The sequence below is a fragment of the Crotalus tigris genome, unplaced genomic scaffold (genome assembly GCF_016545835.1).
Source record: "Crotalus tigris isolate CLP2741 ecotype Arizona unplaced genomic scaffold, ASM1654583v1 scf7180000017833.3397121, whole genome shotgun sequence".
NCBI classification, from domain to species: domain Eukaryota; kingdom Metazoa; phylum Chordata; class Lepidosauria; order Squamata; family Viperidae; genus Crotalus; species Crotalus tigris.
In genome coordinates this window covers 2,891,652-2,908,754 of record NW_024096661.1, presented here as the reverse complement: position 1 = coordinate 2,908,754, position 17,103 = coordinate 2,891,652, and the positions used below count along the sequence as shown (strand labels likewise).

At 40.0% G+C, this 17,103-nt stretch overlaps 1 protein-coding gene across 10 annotated transcripts in view; it reads left to right on the top strand.

Annotated features, from left to right (window-relative positions):
* The window catches only part of LOC120307900 (keratin, type I cytoskeletal 9-like), a 96,850-nt gene that overhangs the window by 33,365 nt on the left and 46,382 nt on the right, over positions 1 to 17,103 (top strand). For 2 of the 10 annotated variants that reach the window (XR_005556691.1, XM_039343150.1), the window contains one exon: positions 15,924 to 15,942. The exons of 6 other annotated variants lie outside the window; for them this stretch is intronic. Coding sequence is in view for 2 of the 4 variants with exons in the window: in XM_039343150.1 (XP_039199084.1) it covers positions 15,924 to 15,931 (8 nt within the window). In the remaining 2 variants the exon portion in view is untranslated. Of the gene's footprint in view, positions 1 to 15,923; positions 16,403 to 17,103 lie in introns of those variants that run through there. 2 more of the 10 variants (XR_005556689.1, XM_039343149.1) reach the window with 1 other exon arrangement.

Sequence of the window (17,103 nt, the reverse complement as noted above, 5' to 3'; positions counted from 1 at the left end):
TTTATCGAACCCAGGCCACCAGAGATGGCTACGCATAAACGCCTTCATCCGGATTATTCCTGGATGTCCCTCATGCAGAGAGAGCAAGACTCTGGTCCTCAATGAAGCTGGGATGACTACCCTGCTACCCCATAGTATACAGCCCTTGAAAGTGGAAAGCTCATGCTTTCTTTGCCAGAAACTCTGGAATTCTGCACCAGGACATGTGTCAGGCCATCCTGACAACACCCATGTCAGCACACATATAAGCGTGTGATCAATGGCAGTTTCTGCAGCCACATCCCTAGCACTGAGGGGAGATTCAGGCAATTCCTGAATGGAGAGAATGTGCAGAGCAGGAGCAGGATCTGCCTCTACCTGCTGTAGAGGTAATCTGCTGAGGCAATCTGCATGGCCCATTTCTTTACCTGGTTTGTGAAGCAGGGTGAAGTCATATGCTGACAGGAAAATTGACCATCTCAGCATTTGTGGAGATATTATGTGAAGATTTGTTTGTTTGTTGTAAACAAACCCAGCAGGGGCTTATGGTCTGTGTAGACCATGAAGTGGCGGCCATATAAGAAATCATGGAATTTCTTTATGCCAGCCACTATTGCCAAGGCTTCTCTGTCAATCTGCACATAATTACACTCTGCAGATGAGAGAGTCCTGCAATAGTAGGCCACAGGGACTTGTGTCCCATCAGTCCTGAGGTGATTCAGCACAGCCCCAACTCCATAAGGGGATGCATCACAGGTTATGCATACAGAAAATTGCTCATTGAAATGAGCTAACACAGCATTTGAGGCCAGCAAGGCCTTGGCTTCTGAAAAATTCTTTTCATGGACTTGTGTCCACTGCCAAGGAGCCTGTTTACCCAAGAGCTGGTGTAACAGCTCAGCCACTGTGGCCTTGTGAAATAGAAATGCACGGTAGAAGTTTAACAGTCCCAGAAAAGCCTGAAGTTCGCTTTTGGACTTGGGATTTGGGGCCTGCTGAATTGCTTTGAGCTTGGATTCAGCAGGATGGATGCCTTCAGCATCAATATGGAACCCCAGAAATTCAGTGGAGGTAACATTTGTCTTGCTTCAGCTTCAGCCCTGCTTGGCAGAAACACAGCAAGATAGCCCTCAGCCTTTCAGTTAAGTTCCCAGATGACTCCCCAGCAATGAGGACATCATCAAAGTAGGGACAGACCTCAGGAATACCACGGAGTGTTCGCTCCATCACACTTTGGAATATTCCAGGGGCCACATTAACTCCAAACTGCAGCCTTTTTACCTTAAAGGCTCCCCGCTGCATCACAATTGTTTGGGCCTCAGCCGTTGCCTCATCAACAAGTAGCTGTTGATAGGCCTGAGCCAAATCAAGCTTTGCAAAGATTTGCCCCCCCCCCCTTGAGTGAGGCCAGAATGTGGCTCATCACAGGCACCAGGTAGGCATGCTGCTGCAATTTTATTGTTATATTTATTGTTTTAATTTTGTACGCCACCCTGAGTCCCTAGGGATTGGGCGGCATATAAATTTTATTAATAAATAAATAAAAAATAAATAATGCCTTATTAAATGTACATTTATAGTCCATACAAATTCGAACTTCTCCATTGGCCTTCAGTGGCGTGACTATAGGGGTTTCCCATGGACTAGAGTCCACAGGTTCTAAGATGCCCTGCTGGAGCAGCTTGTCCAGCTCTGCATCTATTTTGTTCTTTAGGGCAAAAGGCACCCTTCAGGCTTGATCCTGATGGGTGTGATGGCTGGGTCTAAACATAAAGCAGTGGGAGGCCCCTTGTATGAGTCAAGCTCTGAACATATCAGCAAACTCCTTGCAAACTTCTGCAAGGCCTGACATTTGCAGATTGTGAAGTCCAGTCACTTGAATTCCAAGGGCCTCAAACCAATCGAGTCCAATAAGACTCATACGATCACCCCCAACTACCACCACATCTAGCAGCCCTTCAAAACTCCTATGCTGCACCATGAGCGTGGCCTCCCCCTTTACACTGACTCTGGAATTCTGGAAGTCAGTAAGGATTAAATTTGAAGGCCTGAGTTTAACTTGTAGGCCACTTCTGCTGCAAATCTTTTTAAAAGTGTCTAAGGAAATGATCAATAGAGCAGACCCTGTGTCCAACTCCATTGACAAGGGAACTCCTTGCAACTTCATGTCAATGTGAAGCTTCTTTTTAAGTGGCCCGTGAACCCCAGTTTTGAAAACGGCCCTACGGGACGTGCAGAAGCCCACTCTGTTTTGGCTGGGGACCTTGGAACCTTTCAGAGGCAATTCTTCTGGAGACCATTCCTTCTGGCGACCCAAACAGACAGAGGCAATGTGCCCTTGCCTTCCACATGCCTGGCAGATAGCGGAGTGGAACCGGCAGTCAGAGTGCTTATGGTGTCCTCCACACCCGAAACACTGAGGGAATGAGGTTGTCTGTTGTCTACCTTCCTGAGGCCTTCTTTCTGCTTGCTGCTGAATCCTGTCTACCTCCAACTCTGGATCCTCTTCTGGAATCTCTCGAGTGACCTCGTGATAGATGGTGCTAGGCGTTGGGGGGTTCTTGGCAAGCCAAACGGCCTTCACAGCTCCTCCCGCTGCTTCTTCAACTGCAATATCTCTCAAAGCATCTTGAAATGAGACATCTTCTTTTGCAAAAAGTTTCTGTTGCAGCTCATGACTTCGTAGGCCGCAAACCAAGCGATCCTGGAATCTCTCTTCTAGATCCTTAAATGCACACGGCCTAGCTGCTTGTCTTAAGGCAGCAACAAAGTCCGCAGCAGACTCACCAGGCCTCTGATCCCTCTGCTCAAAGGCATGCCTCCATGCAATTACTGAGAGCTTGGGTTCAAAGTGCTCTCGCAGCATCTTCTTTAAGTCAGCATATACAATTGATTCCAGTGGTGCTGGGGCTACAAGATTCTCTGCAATGTCAAAAGTCTCTTGCCCATAGACCCACAGCAATGTAGCAGCTTTAAGGGCCTCTTCTTGGATCTTGTTTACTCAAAAGTAATTCTCTACTCGAGTCACATGGAGCTCCAGCGCTCAGGGTGAGAAATATCAAATTCTGATAGATGGCCTAGCTTTGACATCATTACAGCCTGGAGCCTCTTCGATGCCTCTTGCTGCAAGGTATGAGAAGGGGTCTTCTTTATTGAGTTCACAAATAGAACAGCAAATGAAATGGTGCTGGCTCTTTTATACTTCCCTTGCAGGGACAGCATCAGCCTATCAATGCAAGGCTAATCTCCCACCTTGCACGTACTCACAAGGCTGGAGACAGCCTGTCTGGTCCCGGGCAACTACATGGTCTGCCTGGGCCTTCTGCAGCCTCCTAAGCCTGCTGAGTCATTCAGCAGGCCCAGGACATAAGTGATTTGGAATTCTTTGTGTGCCCCAGAACCTCTTCTGCCTCAATATCAGCCCCATGATTTCCTATCAATTTGGAAATCCACGGTCTCCAGTCCAAGCTCAAAAAGATGTCTAACATTGTTTTTGAAAAGTCCCCTTCAAAAAAATTAATGAGGGAAAGCAAAAGAACACAAAATTCTGGGCTTACTCACACGCAGTGCCTCCAACTATATATTATCTTCCTAGTTACCAAAGTTTTCATAAACCCATCCCCCACCCCCAAATTAACTACACCTCCTGGCCACCAATATATTGTCTGCAGCTGCATGCTGGAAGAGAAAGCTGAACCAAGTAAGTCTTTATTCTGTTCAAGCCTTTTTCGTTGTTGGTTCGTGAACATTTTTAGATGGGATTCAGTCATCCAAAATTATGTTGCTAAGTGTGGCATTTGTTAAGTGAGTTTTGCCCCATTTTACGAATTTTCTTGCCACAGTTTTTAAGTGAATCACTGCAGTTGTTAAGTAAGTAACACAGTTATTAAGGGAATCTGGCTTCCCCATTGACTTTGCTTGTCAGAAGGTCACAAAAGGTGATCACATGACTCCGGGATACTGCAACCGTCATAAATATGAGTCAGTTGACAAGTGTCTGGATTTTGATCAAGTGACCATGGGGATATTGCAATGGTCATAAGTGTGAAAAATAATCATAAGTGACTTTTTTCAGCGCCCTTGTAACTTTGAACGGTCATTTAAATGACCTATTGTAAGTCAAGGACCACCTGTATTCTCTTTCAGTCTAGCCTGTCTCCTAGGGTTGTTGTGGTTATGAAAATGTACACAAAGGGGTGCTATATATATGACTGAGAAAAGGCAGAGTGCAGACTGATCTCCCATCTCTCTCCACAATTCATATATCATCCAGGACCCAGCCAACCAGATCAGCACTGATACTGAGGAAGATATCAAGTTTAGAAAAGCAAGCAACTAAAATGCATTCTGAAAAATCTCGGTAATTAAACAATATTTTTGAGGAAGATCCAGTCAACATTTTGCTGGTGAGTCTGAATGCATTTAAGCTCTGTCTTTCAGTGTACTGGGGTAATCTGCTACCCCATCTCTGGTTGCTAAAAATAAATAAAAATATTTATTTGGCCCTACTGAGACCTGAGGACATAATGCTGGCACATAAAAATTGTTAACATTGTTCAGGACTACAAAAGAAAATTTCAATATAAGATACTTCCTGGATTTTCTGGAAAATGTACCATCTACAGGTAACATCAGCTTCACTATTCTAAAACAAGGTGACACAAGGGATTCAAGTAACTCTTTGCACAGGATGGATTAGAAATATTTTATACCTCCAATTGCAGTGTACTTGCATATTATGTCTAGGTGGGTTGTCAGAGCAATTTTCTCAACTGTCTAATGCCAAAAGTCAACCTGATGGAATTACATTATGAATAAAACTCTATGAAAGAACTTTTATTCATTTTTGGAACTAGGCTTCCTTGATAAAGATGCTAACTTTCCAGTCTCTTTTTAACAATATTTAGAAGAAAACCATTTTGTATCTTTGTGGATCTACTGCATTAAATGGAAGACGTGGCAATGAGCCAATTTAAATTTGCAAGCACTATGAATTCATCTCTAAGAAGCTCATTTTCACTTCCATTTCTTTCTGTTACTAGTGCACAAAATTAATTTTTGCTTCTATATACTCATTCAAATGCTAGCTACAGTGCTTTATCCAATAATAACATGAATTAAGGATTTTCTATTGTAGGGAATGGAGGCTTTTCCTTTAAATGGCACTAAAGGCACTAAAAAAGTAACTAAAGCCATTTGCTCCTGCCTAAGCAATTGAGACATTTGACTAGGACCTGGCAGGAAAAGAAGAGACCCAGCTATCAGTCTCCTAGTGTTTGCAGAGAGATGTCATCTCTGATTTCCCTTCACTGAGGGAGTTCTTACAGGAGGGGGTGATAGATAAATGTGGTGTCAGAACCTATCTTTATAAAGAAACAAAGTGCTTTGTGCAATATGAGACCTTGATGAAAAGAAGTACATCACATTCAAATCAGATCATTTTGCCTCCCTAGCCAAAAACTGAATCCCATGCTTCCTCACACAAGCTACTGGTACACAGGTTTACCCAGTGGTGGGATTCAGCCGGTTCGCACCATTTCAGCAGAACTGAACAAGGTTGAGAAATCCTTGAGAAAAAGGGAAGCTTATAACTACTTGATAAACTTTCCAGAGAAGAAAAAGATTTTACTCCATGAAGACAACCTGGAAGGAGTGGCTTCCGGTTTTGACATCACAGTGATGCAGATGCATGAAGACGGGGCTCCGTCTTTCGTGTTTGGTTTTGCCCTGCTGGGGGACCCTGGACAGGATTGAAAGTTGCCCCATACAGGTGGCAAGCAAGGAAGGGACTCTCATTGATCATGTGGGGGGGGGGTGGCAGCCCTCTTGTTTGATCCAAGGAAGCCCTCCAAACCGGCGGGGGAAAGACTGGCTGCATTCACATAGCCAGTCCGAAGCTGCTGACAACAGAAGACAACAAGCACTACCAAGCAACTTTACAGCAACATAGATGAACCTGAGTGAGACCTGATCCTCTCTTTATGATTTTAAAACCTCTTCCTGAAAATCTGCCCAAAGCACTTTCCCCGATGAAAGAGGGATAGGGAATTTCCGCCCCATTCCCTCAGAAAAGAAAAGCAATGAATTAATTACTTGGGGAAAATGGCAAAACCTATAAGACCTATTTGGAATTAATATATACATACAGTTTGAAAAATTGGGGACTAAAAGTGTTTTTAAGACCTTTTTCTTTAAAAAAAAAGACTTGAAAAATTTACAATATAGGTTTTGGATCTAAAAACTGGAAAATGGTGTTGATGACATCCAGTAGTGAATTATGGCACTACAACTTATTTATGCCTAAAAGAAGCCTGGCTTGAAGCACAGAACTAGATAAGACTTTGGCTGGCCTTGGAAGTTTTTACTATTGAGAAGTGCAGCTGAGAAAAAAGTAACAGGCTTGGGGGCTGCCTATCTGTGTGGCAGTGATGATAACAAATATTCTAAATTTGGCCTGTCTGAATTTTGAACATAAATGCTGACTTTCAGAACTGTATTGTGGATTTATTTTCTTGTAGAAGAAACATATGGAACACTTTGGATTATAAATATTGATTGTTAAATAAACTTCAATGGTTCTTTTTTTCTTCATGGACAGAAAGGTTATATTTCTTACTGGACAGAAAAATTTGAATTTTACTTATATCTGCTTAGGGGAGATTCAGGAATGGCCAGTTGGTTGGATAAATTTATAAAGGAAGTTTCATACTCAGCTTTAAATAATAAAACACCACCACTCTGCATTAACAGAGGGATAGAATCAAGATCACGTGAAGTATTAATACCACTCTACAATGCCTTGGTAAGGCCACACTTGGAATACTGCATCCAGTTTTGGTCACCACAATGTAAAAAAGATGTTGAAACTCTAGAAAGAGTACAGAGAAGAGCAACAAAGATGATTGGGAGACTGGAGGCTAAAACATATAAGGAACGGTTGCTAGAATTGGGTATGTCTAGTTTAACAAAGAGAAGGACAAGGGGGGACATGATAGCAGTATTCCAATATCTCAGGGACTGCCATAAAGAAGAGGGAATCAAGCTATTTTTCAAAGCACCTGAAGGCAGGACAAGAAGCAATGGGTGGAAACTAATCAAGGAGAGAAGCAACCTAGAACTAAGGAGAAACTTCCTGACAGTGAGAACAATTAATCAGTGGAACAGCCTGCCTCCAAAAGCAGTAAATGTTCCAACACTGGAAGTTTTTAAGAAGAGACTGGACAGCCATTTGTCCGAAATGGGGTAGGGTTTCCTGCCTGAGCAGGGGGTTGGACTAGATGACCTCCAAGGTCCCTTCCAACTTTACTACTATTATTATTACTTATTATCTTTAATATCTGCTCCCAGTAGCCTTAACTTGCCATATCACCAAGAAAATACTGATGAAACACAGAAAGAAATTCTCTCCCTGTTGAAATTAATACAAAAAAACAATTACTTTAGCTTGTGAGCAGGTTAAAAATAACTCAAAGGAGATAAAAGAACGATTTTCTAATTTAAATCTACAAACTCAGAAAACAACTACAGAGAAGGAACCAGCAATCCAGAAAATAGAAGGAAAACTAGAGAATGCTGACATAAACATTGATGATCTAAAGGAAGAAACTAATGACCAGACTCAGATAAATGAAAACTCAGAAGACACAATGATAATATTGGAAATGGAAAAGACATTTTACAAACCAAGGTTTCAGAACATACTGGATGACAAGGAAGGAGAGCTGATGGAATGGAAGATAAAGTCGTTAACAGAACTGTGGGGAACTGGAGAAGAAGGGAGACGGTTTAATAAATATCAATGGGCTAACTCTTCCAAAAACACTTTAACCAAATTGTTTCTCTTGTTTTAAGTAATATATACAAAAATAGAGGAAGAATTTTTTGATGATCCAAATGCACTGACTTGGAAAGTTAGTTGGCAAAGAAAGAAAGCTAGAGTAAGATTGAAGGAAACAGAAGCTTTGACCTATTAGAGGGGATGCTGTATTACTAATTAGAGGTTTGAATATGGTTAAGAATAGATTGTTAGAAATAGAAGTATTTTTATAATTAGATAGTTAGGAGTTGTAATCAGAATATTATATTATATGAAAAGGGAAACAAGAATATGCTAAGAATTTTGAATAAGGGATGCTTTTGGTTGCCCAAATATAACTTGTTTTGAAATTATAAATGATTGGGATACTTTGAACATGGATGGGAAATTAAAATTGAAAAAAGCGAAAATAGGATATGGATTAAATAAGTGAAAATTAAGTACAAATGAAATTAAGTTATGCTTTGGTTAGAAAAGATATTTTAAACTGATATTATTAATATTATTATAAAAATGTAACAAATGTTGATATATATGAAACTTTGACATTGAGTCAGCAAGCTATTTTAGTATTTAACAAAGGACAGCTAATTTATAATAAGAAAAGAATAATTATCTCATGGATTTGTTGAAGAACCCCCACCGTATACATTTTTTCCCTATTATATATAATTTTAATGAAATTCTATTGTTTATTTGTTTGCTTTGTTAACCACCACAATCAAAAAGCATTTCTGGCAGACAATGCTAATAAAAAAATATAAAATCAGTACATGAAATCACAAGTGCAAAAAAAAAATGGTTTAGAACTGGAGAACCAATGGGCCTCTAGATGGCCTTGCAGTAAAATCTTTTTATTCCCAATTATTGGTAGAAGATATTAAAAACTGAGAGATGGGGATCAAAAATATCCAGAAGTTCCTAACATGTTTGCAGCCTTAAGACAAATATATTAACTATATGATATGTCAAGAAAATGCAGTATTATACCACAAGCTGTGCCTTCTAAATGTGTTGGGGATAAGGGGCACTGGAGTCTAACAATTCTAGATAGGGTCATTTAGAAATGCTATTACATAACCTGTTCAGGATATATATATATATATATATTTAACCTCATCCATTTCAAATGCACATCTAAAAAGAAAGAAGATGGTTAAGTATCAAAAGGGTATTTAGAGCAGGGGTCTCCAATTCCAGTCCATGGCTCACTTCCAGGCCTTGAGCCATTTGGAACTGAGACGTGGAAATGGCGGGTGAGTGTGCACGTCCCCACTTGCGCGAGCAGAGGACATGCTTGCGTACTGCTCACACAAATAGATTTGCACATGCGTGTGCTTGCTCATCGCTCACATGGAATCATCTTCTCTTCCCCGGCTGGTCTGCAGAGCTGGAAAGATTGGGGAACTGTGATTTAGTGTGTTTTGGGGAGTGGGATTGGGGCCTATGAGTCAGTCTTGACTCCTAATGACCATCTGGACTAGTCCCTGAAGTTTTCTTGGCAAGATTTAGAGAAATGGTTTGCCACTGTTTCCTTCCCTGACCTCAGAGAGAGCAACTGGCACAAAGTCACCCAGCTGGGTTTGTGCCTAAGGAGAAACTCAAGCACACACACCCCTAGCCTGGTGCCTTAACACTATACCAAACTGGCTCTCTCATCTCTAATTTAAAGATACAACCAAATAAAAATTACGATGTTAACCTCACTCTGAGGTTATTTCTTCTAATATACTTGGTATCTACAAGAGTGGAGAGTTCTCTATAATTGCTTCATCTCCTGGGGTTTGTACTGTTGTTTAATAAGCAATTCATCTTCTATTCATCACTTACTTGGAAAGCAGCATTATATTCTATAGCAGCTGCTAAATTGATTTAAGGATAACAGAAGTGAAATAATGCTATTTTCTTTTTCTTTAAACACCCCTAAGTTGCAATGACGCCCGATGATACAAAATCCAGAGCATTCTGGGGTTATACACTAGTTTCCACAGGAAATTAGCTGTCAAAATAAATAAAAACAAAACAATAATAATTTTATTATTTAGAATAAAAATAATTTTATAATTACTATAAGAAAGCAGGAATGGCAATAGACAATAAACAGAAGCAATGAAAACAATTGTGATTTCAAATAGCAACATAAGTAAAGCATTTAATAATGGAAATGAATGTAATACAGAGATAGAAGGAAGGCATTGCAGTTCTGAGAATCCTGCTTGGTGACCCTTTAACAGAAAGGGTCTTACAGTCCTTGACACAAAAGTCCATTTCTAACTATGTTGAGCTTCCAGAGTATAATGGGTTTTGAAATTAAGCAGTTGCTACTGTTGCTAAAAGAAAACTGGAATCCAGAAATCCTTGCCAATTACTGCAAATCACCCAAAGTACTGTCAACAAATCCTGATTTATCTTCTGTCTATCCTTGATTATATATCACTTTAACTTGTTTTTTTCTGCATATTTAAAAATATTGAGAAACAAAATCAGCTTTCACATTTTTTAATTTATGCATTTTACTAGTCTTCCTATTTTATTCAAGGCAGGATATAAATGCCACAAATAAAATTAAATGAAATGTATAAGCTCAAGAGGCTTCTCTAATAACTGATAAAATCTCTTTAGGCAGAACTTAAAAAGAGTCAGGGACAACAATCTTCATTTGAATTTATGTTAATTTTGTTATGAAAAATTTGGTTTCATTAGATAACTGAAACACTGTGGAATTAAAAAAGTTATTCTTTTTAAAAATTCCTCACATACCTTTATGGTTATTAAACCTGTGAAGCATTATACAGTGAATATGAATAGTAAACTGATGGTGTGTGATAATTGATTCCTTTATTAATAATAAGGAATGTAATGCTCTGTGGGTTTAATTCTTCACAAGAAGCTTAAGAGGCAGCACTGGGAACTGTTTTTCACACTTATCTTGGCTCTGTTTGAATAGATTTCCATTGCTAAATACTTGCATTCACCTGTTTTTTGAGATTATGATCAGCTGTATCTTATGAAAACTGTCTTTAATGTAGAAATTTACTATAATCTGTAATAAAACTAGTTTTATTCATGTGACACAGATTTTTTTCCTAGGCCTGTGTGTTTTATGAAGGTAATCCACTCTGTTGTTTCCACAAAGGATCAAGGCACTGCTGATCCAATTCAATGATCTGCTTTAATTCAATAAACAATACATTTGCTTATGTATGAAAATACTTCTGTGTGTTCAGAAGCCACTGCTATTGGCACAATGCATGGCAGCTGTTCCATCCTATAGATACACATAGTCTCTATACTTCACAGCATCTCTTCAAAAGGGTATGTGATGAGCTGCAATCAAATTAATTGCCAACAAATTGCCGTGTGTCCTCCATGAAGGGTTGATATGTTGCGGAGCATTCTTGGGAATGTGCCTAATCATATTGCTGGTTTACTTGATTCTAAATTGGCATGAAAGCTTACATTAAAGTATACTAATATAACTGTGGATTCCTGGGGAGCTGATAGCATTGGGCAAGGAAAGCTCTTAAAAGTACTTATTTGTCTTTGCAGTTCTCCTTAGTGAAGAACTCCAGCTGAGTTTCTGAAGGGAGTTAGCAAGTTATATTTCCAAAATACTTTCCTACTTGTATGTTGAAGTGATTATCCTGAAATGGGACAGCAGAGTCCTTCTGAGATCCATTCCATCCAGGAGAAAATGCTACACCATGATTTGAATCTCAGGAGTGACTGGGGGGATGCAAGTCACCTGCATCATCTCCCTTGGTCCCTCTCTTGTTTTCTTTCATTCTCAGAGGATGCAGGCTAGTGAAGTGCTGTTTTTGAGGAACATCTCACAAGCTATTGCATCTCTGGAGATGGCCTACCCAGAACTAAGTCTTCAGCATCAGCTTTCCCCCTTTTAGGTGTGTGGAGGGATTTCAATTTTATCATCCCAAATGGATTGACTGGAAGTGATGGGAAATAATCTCTCCAGCTTTCAGAGGGCAGTGAAAAAGCTCCATTCAACTGCAGAAAGCTTAATTCTTCCATTTGCTATCTATCTAAATGTTAGTAGTAGTCCTTGGGTTATAATAGCAATTGGGACCAGGATTGCCATTACTAAATAATGCAGTTGTAAAACATAATATCACATGACCCCATCACTTAGCAATGACAATGATAATGACAGAAAACTCTCATGTCCACAAGATACATTAAGCAGGAAGTGGTAAAGAGTCCCAGGTGCTGTGGAGTGTTGGGGAGACCCAAATGTGATGAGTCCCCTGGATGATTCCCCAGATGCCTGTCCAGATGCTATTTCTGAGGAGAGGGATCCAGCAACCAAGAGTTACAAGCCAGAAGTGGAAGGGCTGAACACAGGGGAGCAATCAGACAAGCAGCCGACTGAGCTAGAGACAGGAGAGACAGAGCTGCAGCTGGCTTTGGATGGAGAGGACACAGGGCTGCAGCTGGTCAGTGGACATGAAGAACTACCTCCTTCTCCAGATTTGAGAGCATGTAGGGCTGAGAGGAGGCAAGCACAAAGAAGGTCAGCCAGATTACTCATGAGGAAGAAGCCTCACCCTTCTTGATGAGTTGCACCAAGAAGCAATTATTTAGTTCAGCAAGGGGAATGAAATGACGCTGGGAACAATGGGTCCATTTCTTTGCTGTGTGTTCTTGCCTTGCTCTTGCCTTGTGGATTTGCCTTTGCCTTGAGGACTTGCTTTTGCCTAGTGGATTGGTTTGCCTTTGCCTTTGAGGACTAGTGTTGGCTTCTTGTGAGTAGTCTGAGGAACCCATTGGGGTTAAGCTGGTGCTGGCACAAGGGAATACTAATCCAGGTTTGGAAGCCTTAGTAAAGATTCCTAACATCTGTAGTGTGTAAGTGTGTGAGTGTGAGCAGACCAGCACAGGCTGTATGCAAGTTGGGGGATGCTGGGAGAGGGGGAGTTGCAGCATTGCAAAAGTGCAATAAAGCTATAGGATGGAAGGCATGGTGCCAGTCAAATGCAGGAAAGCCAGGGGGACTTACTGGAACAATGTGCTGGCTTCCTCATTGACTTTGCTTGTGGGAAACTGGCAGGGAAGGTCACAAATGGTGATGAAATTACTACATTTCTCTGCACCATCATAATCATGAGCATGGGATCCAAATGTCCAGATTACAATCATGTGTTGCAATGATGACAATTCCAAGGATTGGTTATACATCAATATTTCAACACCATTGTAACAATGAATGGTCACTATGAATGTAAGCTAGAGGACTACCTATATTTATTTATTTATTTATGAGACTTATATACCGCTTTAAGTGCAAGCACTCTCTAAGCGGTGTACACCAGTAAGCAATGTATATATATATTTACATTGCCCCCAACAATCTGGGTCCTCATTTTACCTACCTCGGAAGGATGGAAGGCTGAGTCAACCTTGAGCCGGTGAGATTTGAACCGCTGACCTGCTGAACACAGTCAGCTAAAGTGGCCTGCAGTACTGCACTCTAACTGCTGCACCACCTCAGCTGGGGATTACACAAAAGTATTATTTTAGAGAGTTATTGTACCATAAAGTTTGAGAAACCTTATTTTAGTCCAATTTATTTATTAGACTAATTTATTTATTTCAATCTCTTTATTTCTACCCTGGCATTGTCCCTCAAAGCTGTCAGACTCTCAACAGGTTTGCAACAAAATGGTGCTATGGTACCTAGAGGGCAAAATGCAATTTATCTTTGATATAGTTATTTCCTTTACTACTCTGCAGAATCTAGCATGTCTTCAAAATCAGCTTGTTGAAAGTTCTGGATTCTTTTATATTCTATTGAAGGCAGAGGGATTATAGAGAGGAAGAGACACAAACATAATCTTCTGAAAGAAATCAACATCTGTTGAGAGACGTCGATAGCCTATGCCACCATCACTTTTGAGAAGGGAAAAGTTGAGAGTGTGATTGTCAAAGTGCTCTCATTCATATTTTTAAGTTTCTGGGGGCCTATATAGTGGGTTTACTCTTCTACAAATAGAGGTGTTGATAATATGCTATTATTCAAACATGAAGCCAGGGGAGATTGAATCAGCAGAACTGTACTGTTTCTGGGATGATTCATTATGACTACTGATGAGGTAATCACATGCACTTATCAATAACAATACATTCTTTCAATAGCATTAGTTGCTTCACATAAATGGCTAATTAAAAAAGAAAGAAGAAGATTGACAGATATTTGGAAGACTGAACAATTACTGTGTTCTTAGCATGCAGTCACATCTTGGGATTAATGGAGACATTTTCCCTTATATTATTTTCAAAGCTCAACTAAGGAGATGTAAGGCTTTCCCCCCAAATCAAGTTCAAGTGCTATCTTCCAGACCTTCAGCCAGCAGAAAGATACACTATTGTAAATTATGTTACCCTTTGCCAATTCCAACCTCACTTTAGTTGTAAGGCTGAAGAATGGACTGTACTAATTTACTAAAAAAAAAAAGAAAAAAAAATATGATTACCTGCTGGACAGAAAAGCAAGTATCATTCATGCTCCTTAATGAGGAGTAGCCTGAGATGAAATGAGTTTAGATATATAGGATCTCCGTTGGATTGTCTCTACACAACCTTTCTCCTTTCATGGAACCTGTTTCTCCCCATGGTGTATGGAGTAGCTGAGGATGTTGAAATGAGAGAAGAGACATCTAGAGCAGGGATCTTCAAACCTGGCCCTTTTATGACTTATGGACTTCAACTCCCAGAATTCCTCAGCCAGGCATGCTGGCTGAGGAATTCTGGGAGTTGGTCCACAAGTCATGAAAGGGCCAAGTTTGAAGATCCCTGATCTAGAGAGTTGCTGATGCTCTACTGGGAACTCAACTCAACCAGACACAACTTAGAGCCATGATTAAAGCAATAAGGGTGTGAAACACCAGTACTTCTCTGTCCTTACTGTATCTGTGGTCCTGTTTCAATAACATGATCCCTCTTGGGTAGAAGGGGCTTAGAGAATCCTTTGCAGGGCCATGTGAAAGAATTTGCTCAGCGACTGTCAAACAAAGTCACCCAAATTTGCTCACAGTTGGAGATTGGCCTTGTTGTGGCTCCAGAGAAAGCTGCATTGCTTACCATTCATTTTCAGGCCTGGTTTTAACCTTTGCTGGGTTTGAACTTTAAAGCCCTACATGGCATGGGACTGGGTTGAGGGATTGCCTTTCCTCAATTACATCTTCCTGTCCCACTAGATCTAGTAGAGAGGTCATGTTGTGCATTCTATCATTTAAGGAGATACATTTGGGAGGCCCTAAGTGGTGAGAATTCTTAGCTGTCGCTCCCGGTTTGTGAAATATCCACCCTCCTCTGAGATTAGGCTGGCATCATTGCTCTTGGCTTTCTGAAGGTCCTCAAAACGTAGTTGTGCTCTTGGGCCTGGAGACTCCAGGGAGTGGCAAATTAGTGAAGTGGCACTGTTATTATTAACATCCTTTTGAATATTATTTCATGAGGAGGATGTTTTATATTTTTTAATGTTTGTAATAATAATAGTTGCTGTTATTTATGAATTATTGTTTTTAAGCTTTATTGTATGTTGCCCAGAGTTGGTTGTAGTGTGAGGTGTGGAGCTATACAGGTAGTTCTCAACTTACAACAGTTCATTTTGTGTCCATTCAAAGTTTTAATGGCATTGAAAAAAGTAACTTATGACCATTTTTTCACACTCATGACCATTGCAGCATTCCTGTGGTCATGTGATCAAAATTCAGAAACTTGGCAATTGACGCATATAAATGACAGGTCCAGTGTCCCAAGATCACCTTTTGCAACCTTCTGTCAAGCAATGGGGAAGCCAGGTTCACTTAACAACCATGTTAGTAATGTAGCGATTCACTTAACAACTGTGACAAGAAAGGTCATAAAATGGGGCAAAATTTACTTAACAACTGCCTCGCTTAGCAATAGAAATTTTGGACTCAATTGTGGTCATAAGTAGAGGACTACCTGTATAAATTTGAAAAACCAAACAAATAATTTTGCCTTGAATAACAGGCTTAGCTGCCTCTCATGCTTCCTGACTAACATTGGTAACTCAGTTGTTAAACAAAGCGGTTGCTAAGTGAAATTGACAATGCTTATGATCTTACTTTTTTTCTTCATTGTACAGACCTCTGAAAATCATAAAGGTGAGGATCATTACATCATCATTAAAACTGTGAACAGTTGCTAAAGAAGGCAGTCACTAAACAAGGACCACCTTGTCTGTCTTTCCTAGTAATTGTTGAGCATTGTTATATCTGCAGTCTATAACAAGCCATCTCAAATGCTACCTTTATTCGGTGGGTATAAATATTCCGTATCAGTAAGAAAAGCACAAATACTGTTTGGATCCTGAGACCAAATGATTATCAGCTGGCCCTATCAAGGTATCTCTGTATAAAAACCCAGGCTATGTGATGAGTGATTGCTTCACAGCTATCCACTACTTCTATTCCAGAGCACACCTGTCAATTCTGTTTTTCAGTTTCTCATTCTTTAAAAAATATCAAGTTTAAAATTTGGAATATTTTTTTTAAATGTACACACACACACACACACACACACATATGTTTTCGTGCTTCAAGGAGCAAATTACTCCTCGAAGCACGAAGTTGAAAACACCAGCCTGAAGATGACGAATGGGACTTTGTCGAAACGTCAGCAAGACACTTCCAATTTTACGCGGGAGAAAACCCGAACAACCAAAGACCTACATACAAACACCCGCGAAAACCTCTACATTTTATTTCAAAACGCAAAATTAGATCAACTCATGTTGAAATAGAGATGAAATTAATTGTCCACTTCTACATATACTGTCATGTAAAGATACTGTAATGTGCATATCTCCAAACATTAGGAATCCACAACCATGATTCTGCACCTGCTGTGTTTTATAATAACTTGACCTTGCAGGACTTTCCCTCCCCATAAAAGCCCAGGTTGCATTTTGGTTTATACTGAGACCTCGCAAAAGGCACATAATGATTTTTCCCCTCATGTGAGCAAAGAAGCTTGATTATCTTGCTAAGCTATAATGATAGCTTTTCTACTTTCCATATTTTTTCAAGCAGAGATGTTAAAATGCTATTTGGCTCTGGCCATGATATGGAAATTATTATAATTAAAAATAGTAAACTCATTATCAACACCTGTGGTGAATGCAGCATGTGCATATGCCTATCTCACTAGCTGGAGATAAATGACACTTTATGGTTTTGGCTGAAAGAGGGGAAAAAATCAGATATATAACTTATGTGAAGAAAAACTTTTTTCTTAGTTATCTTTTTGTTTTTACACAAAGCATC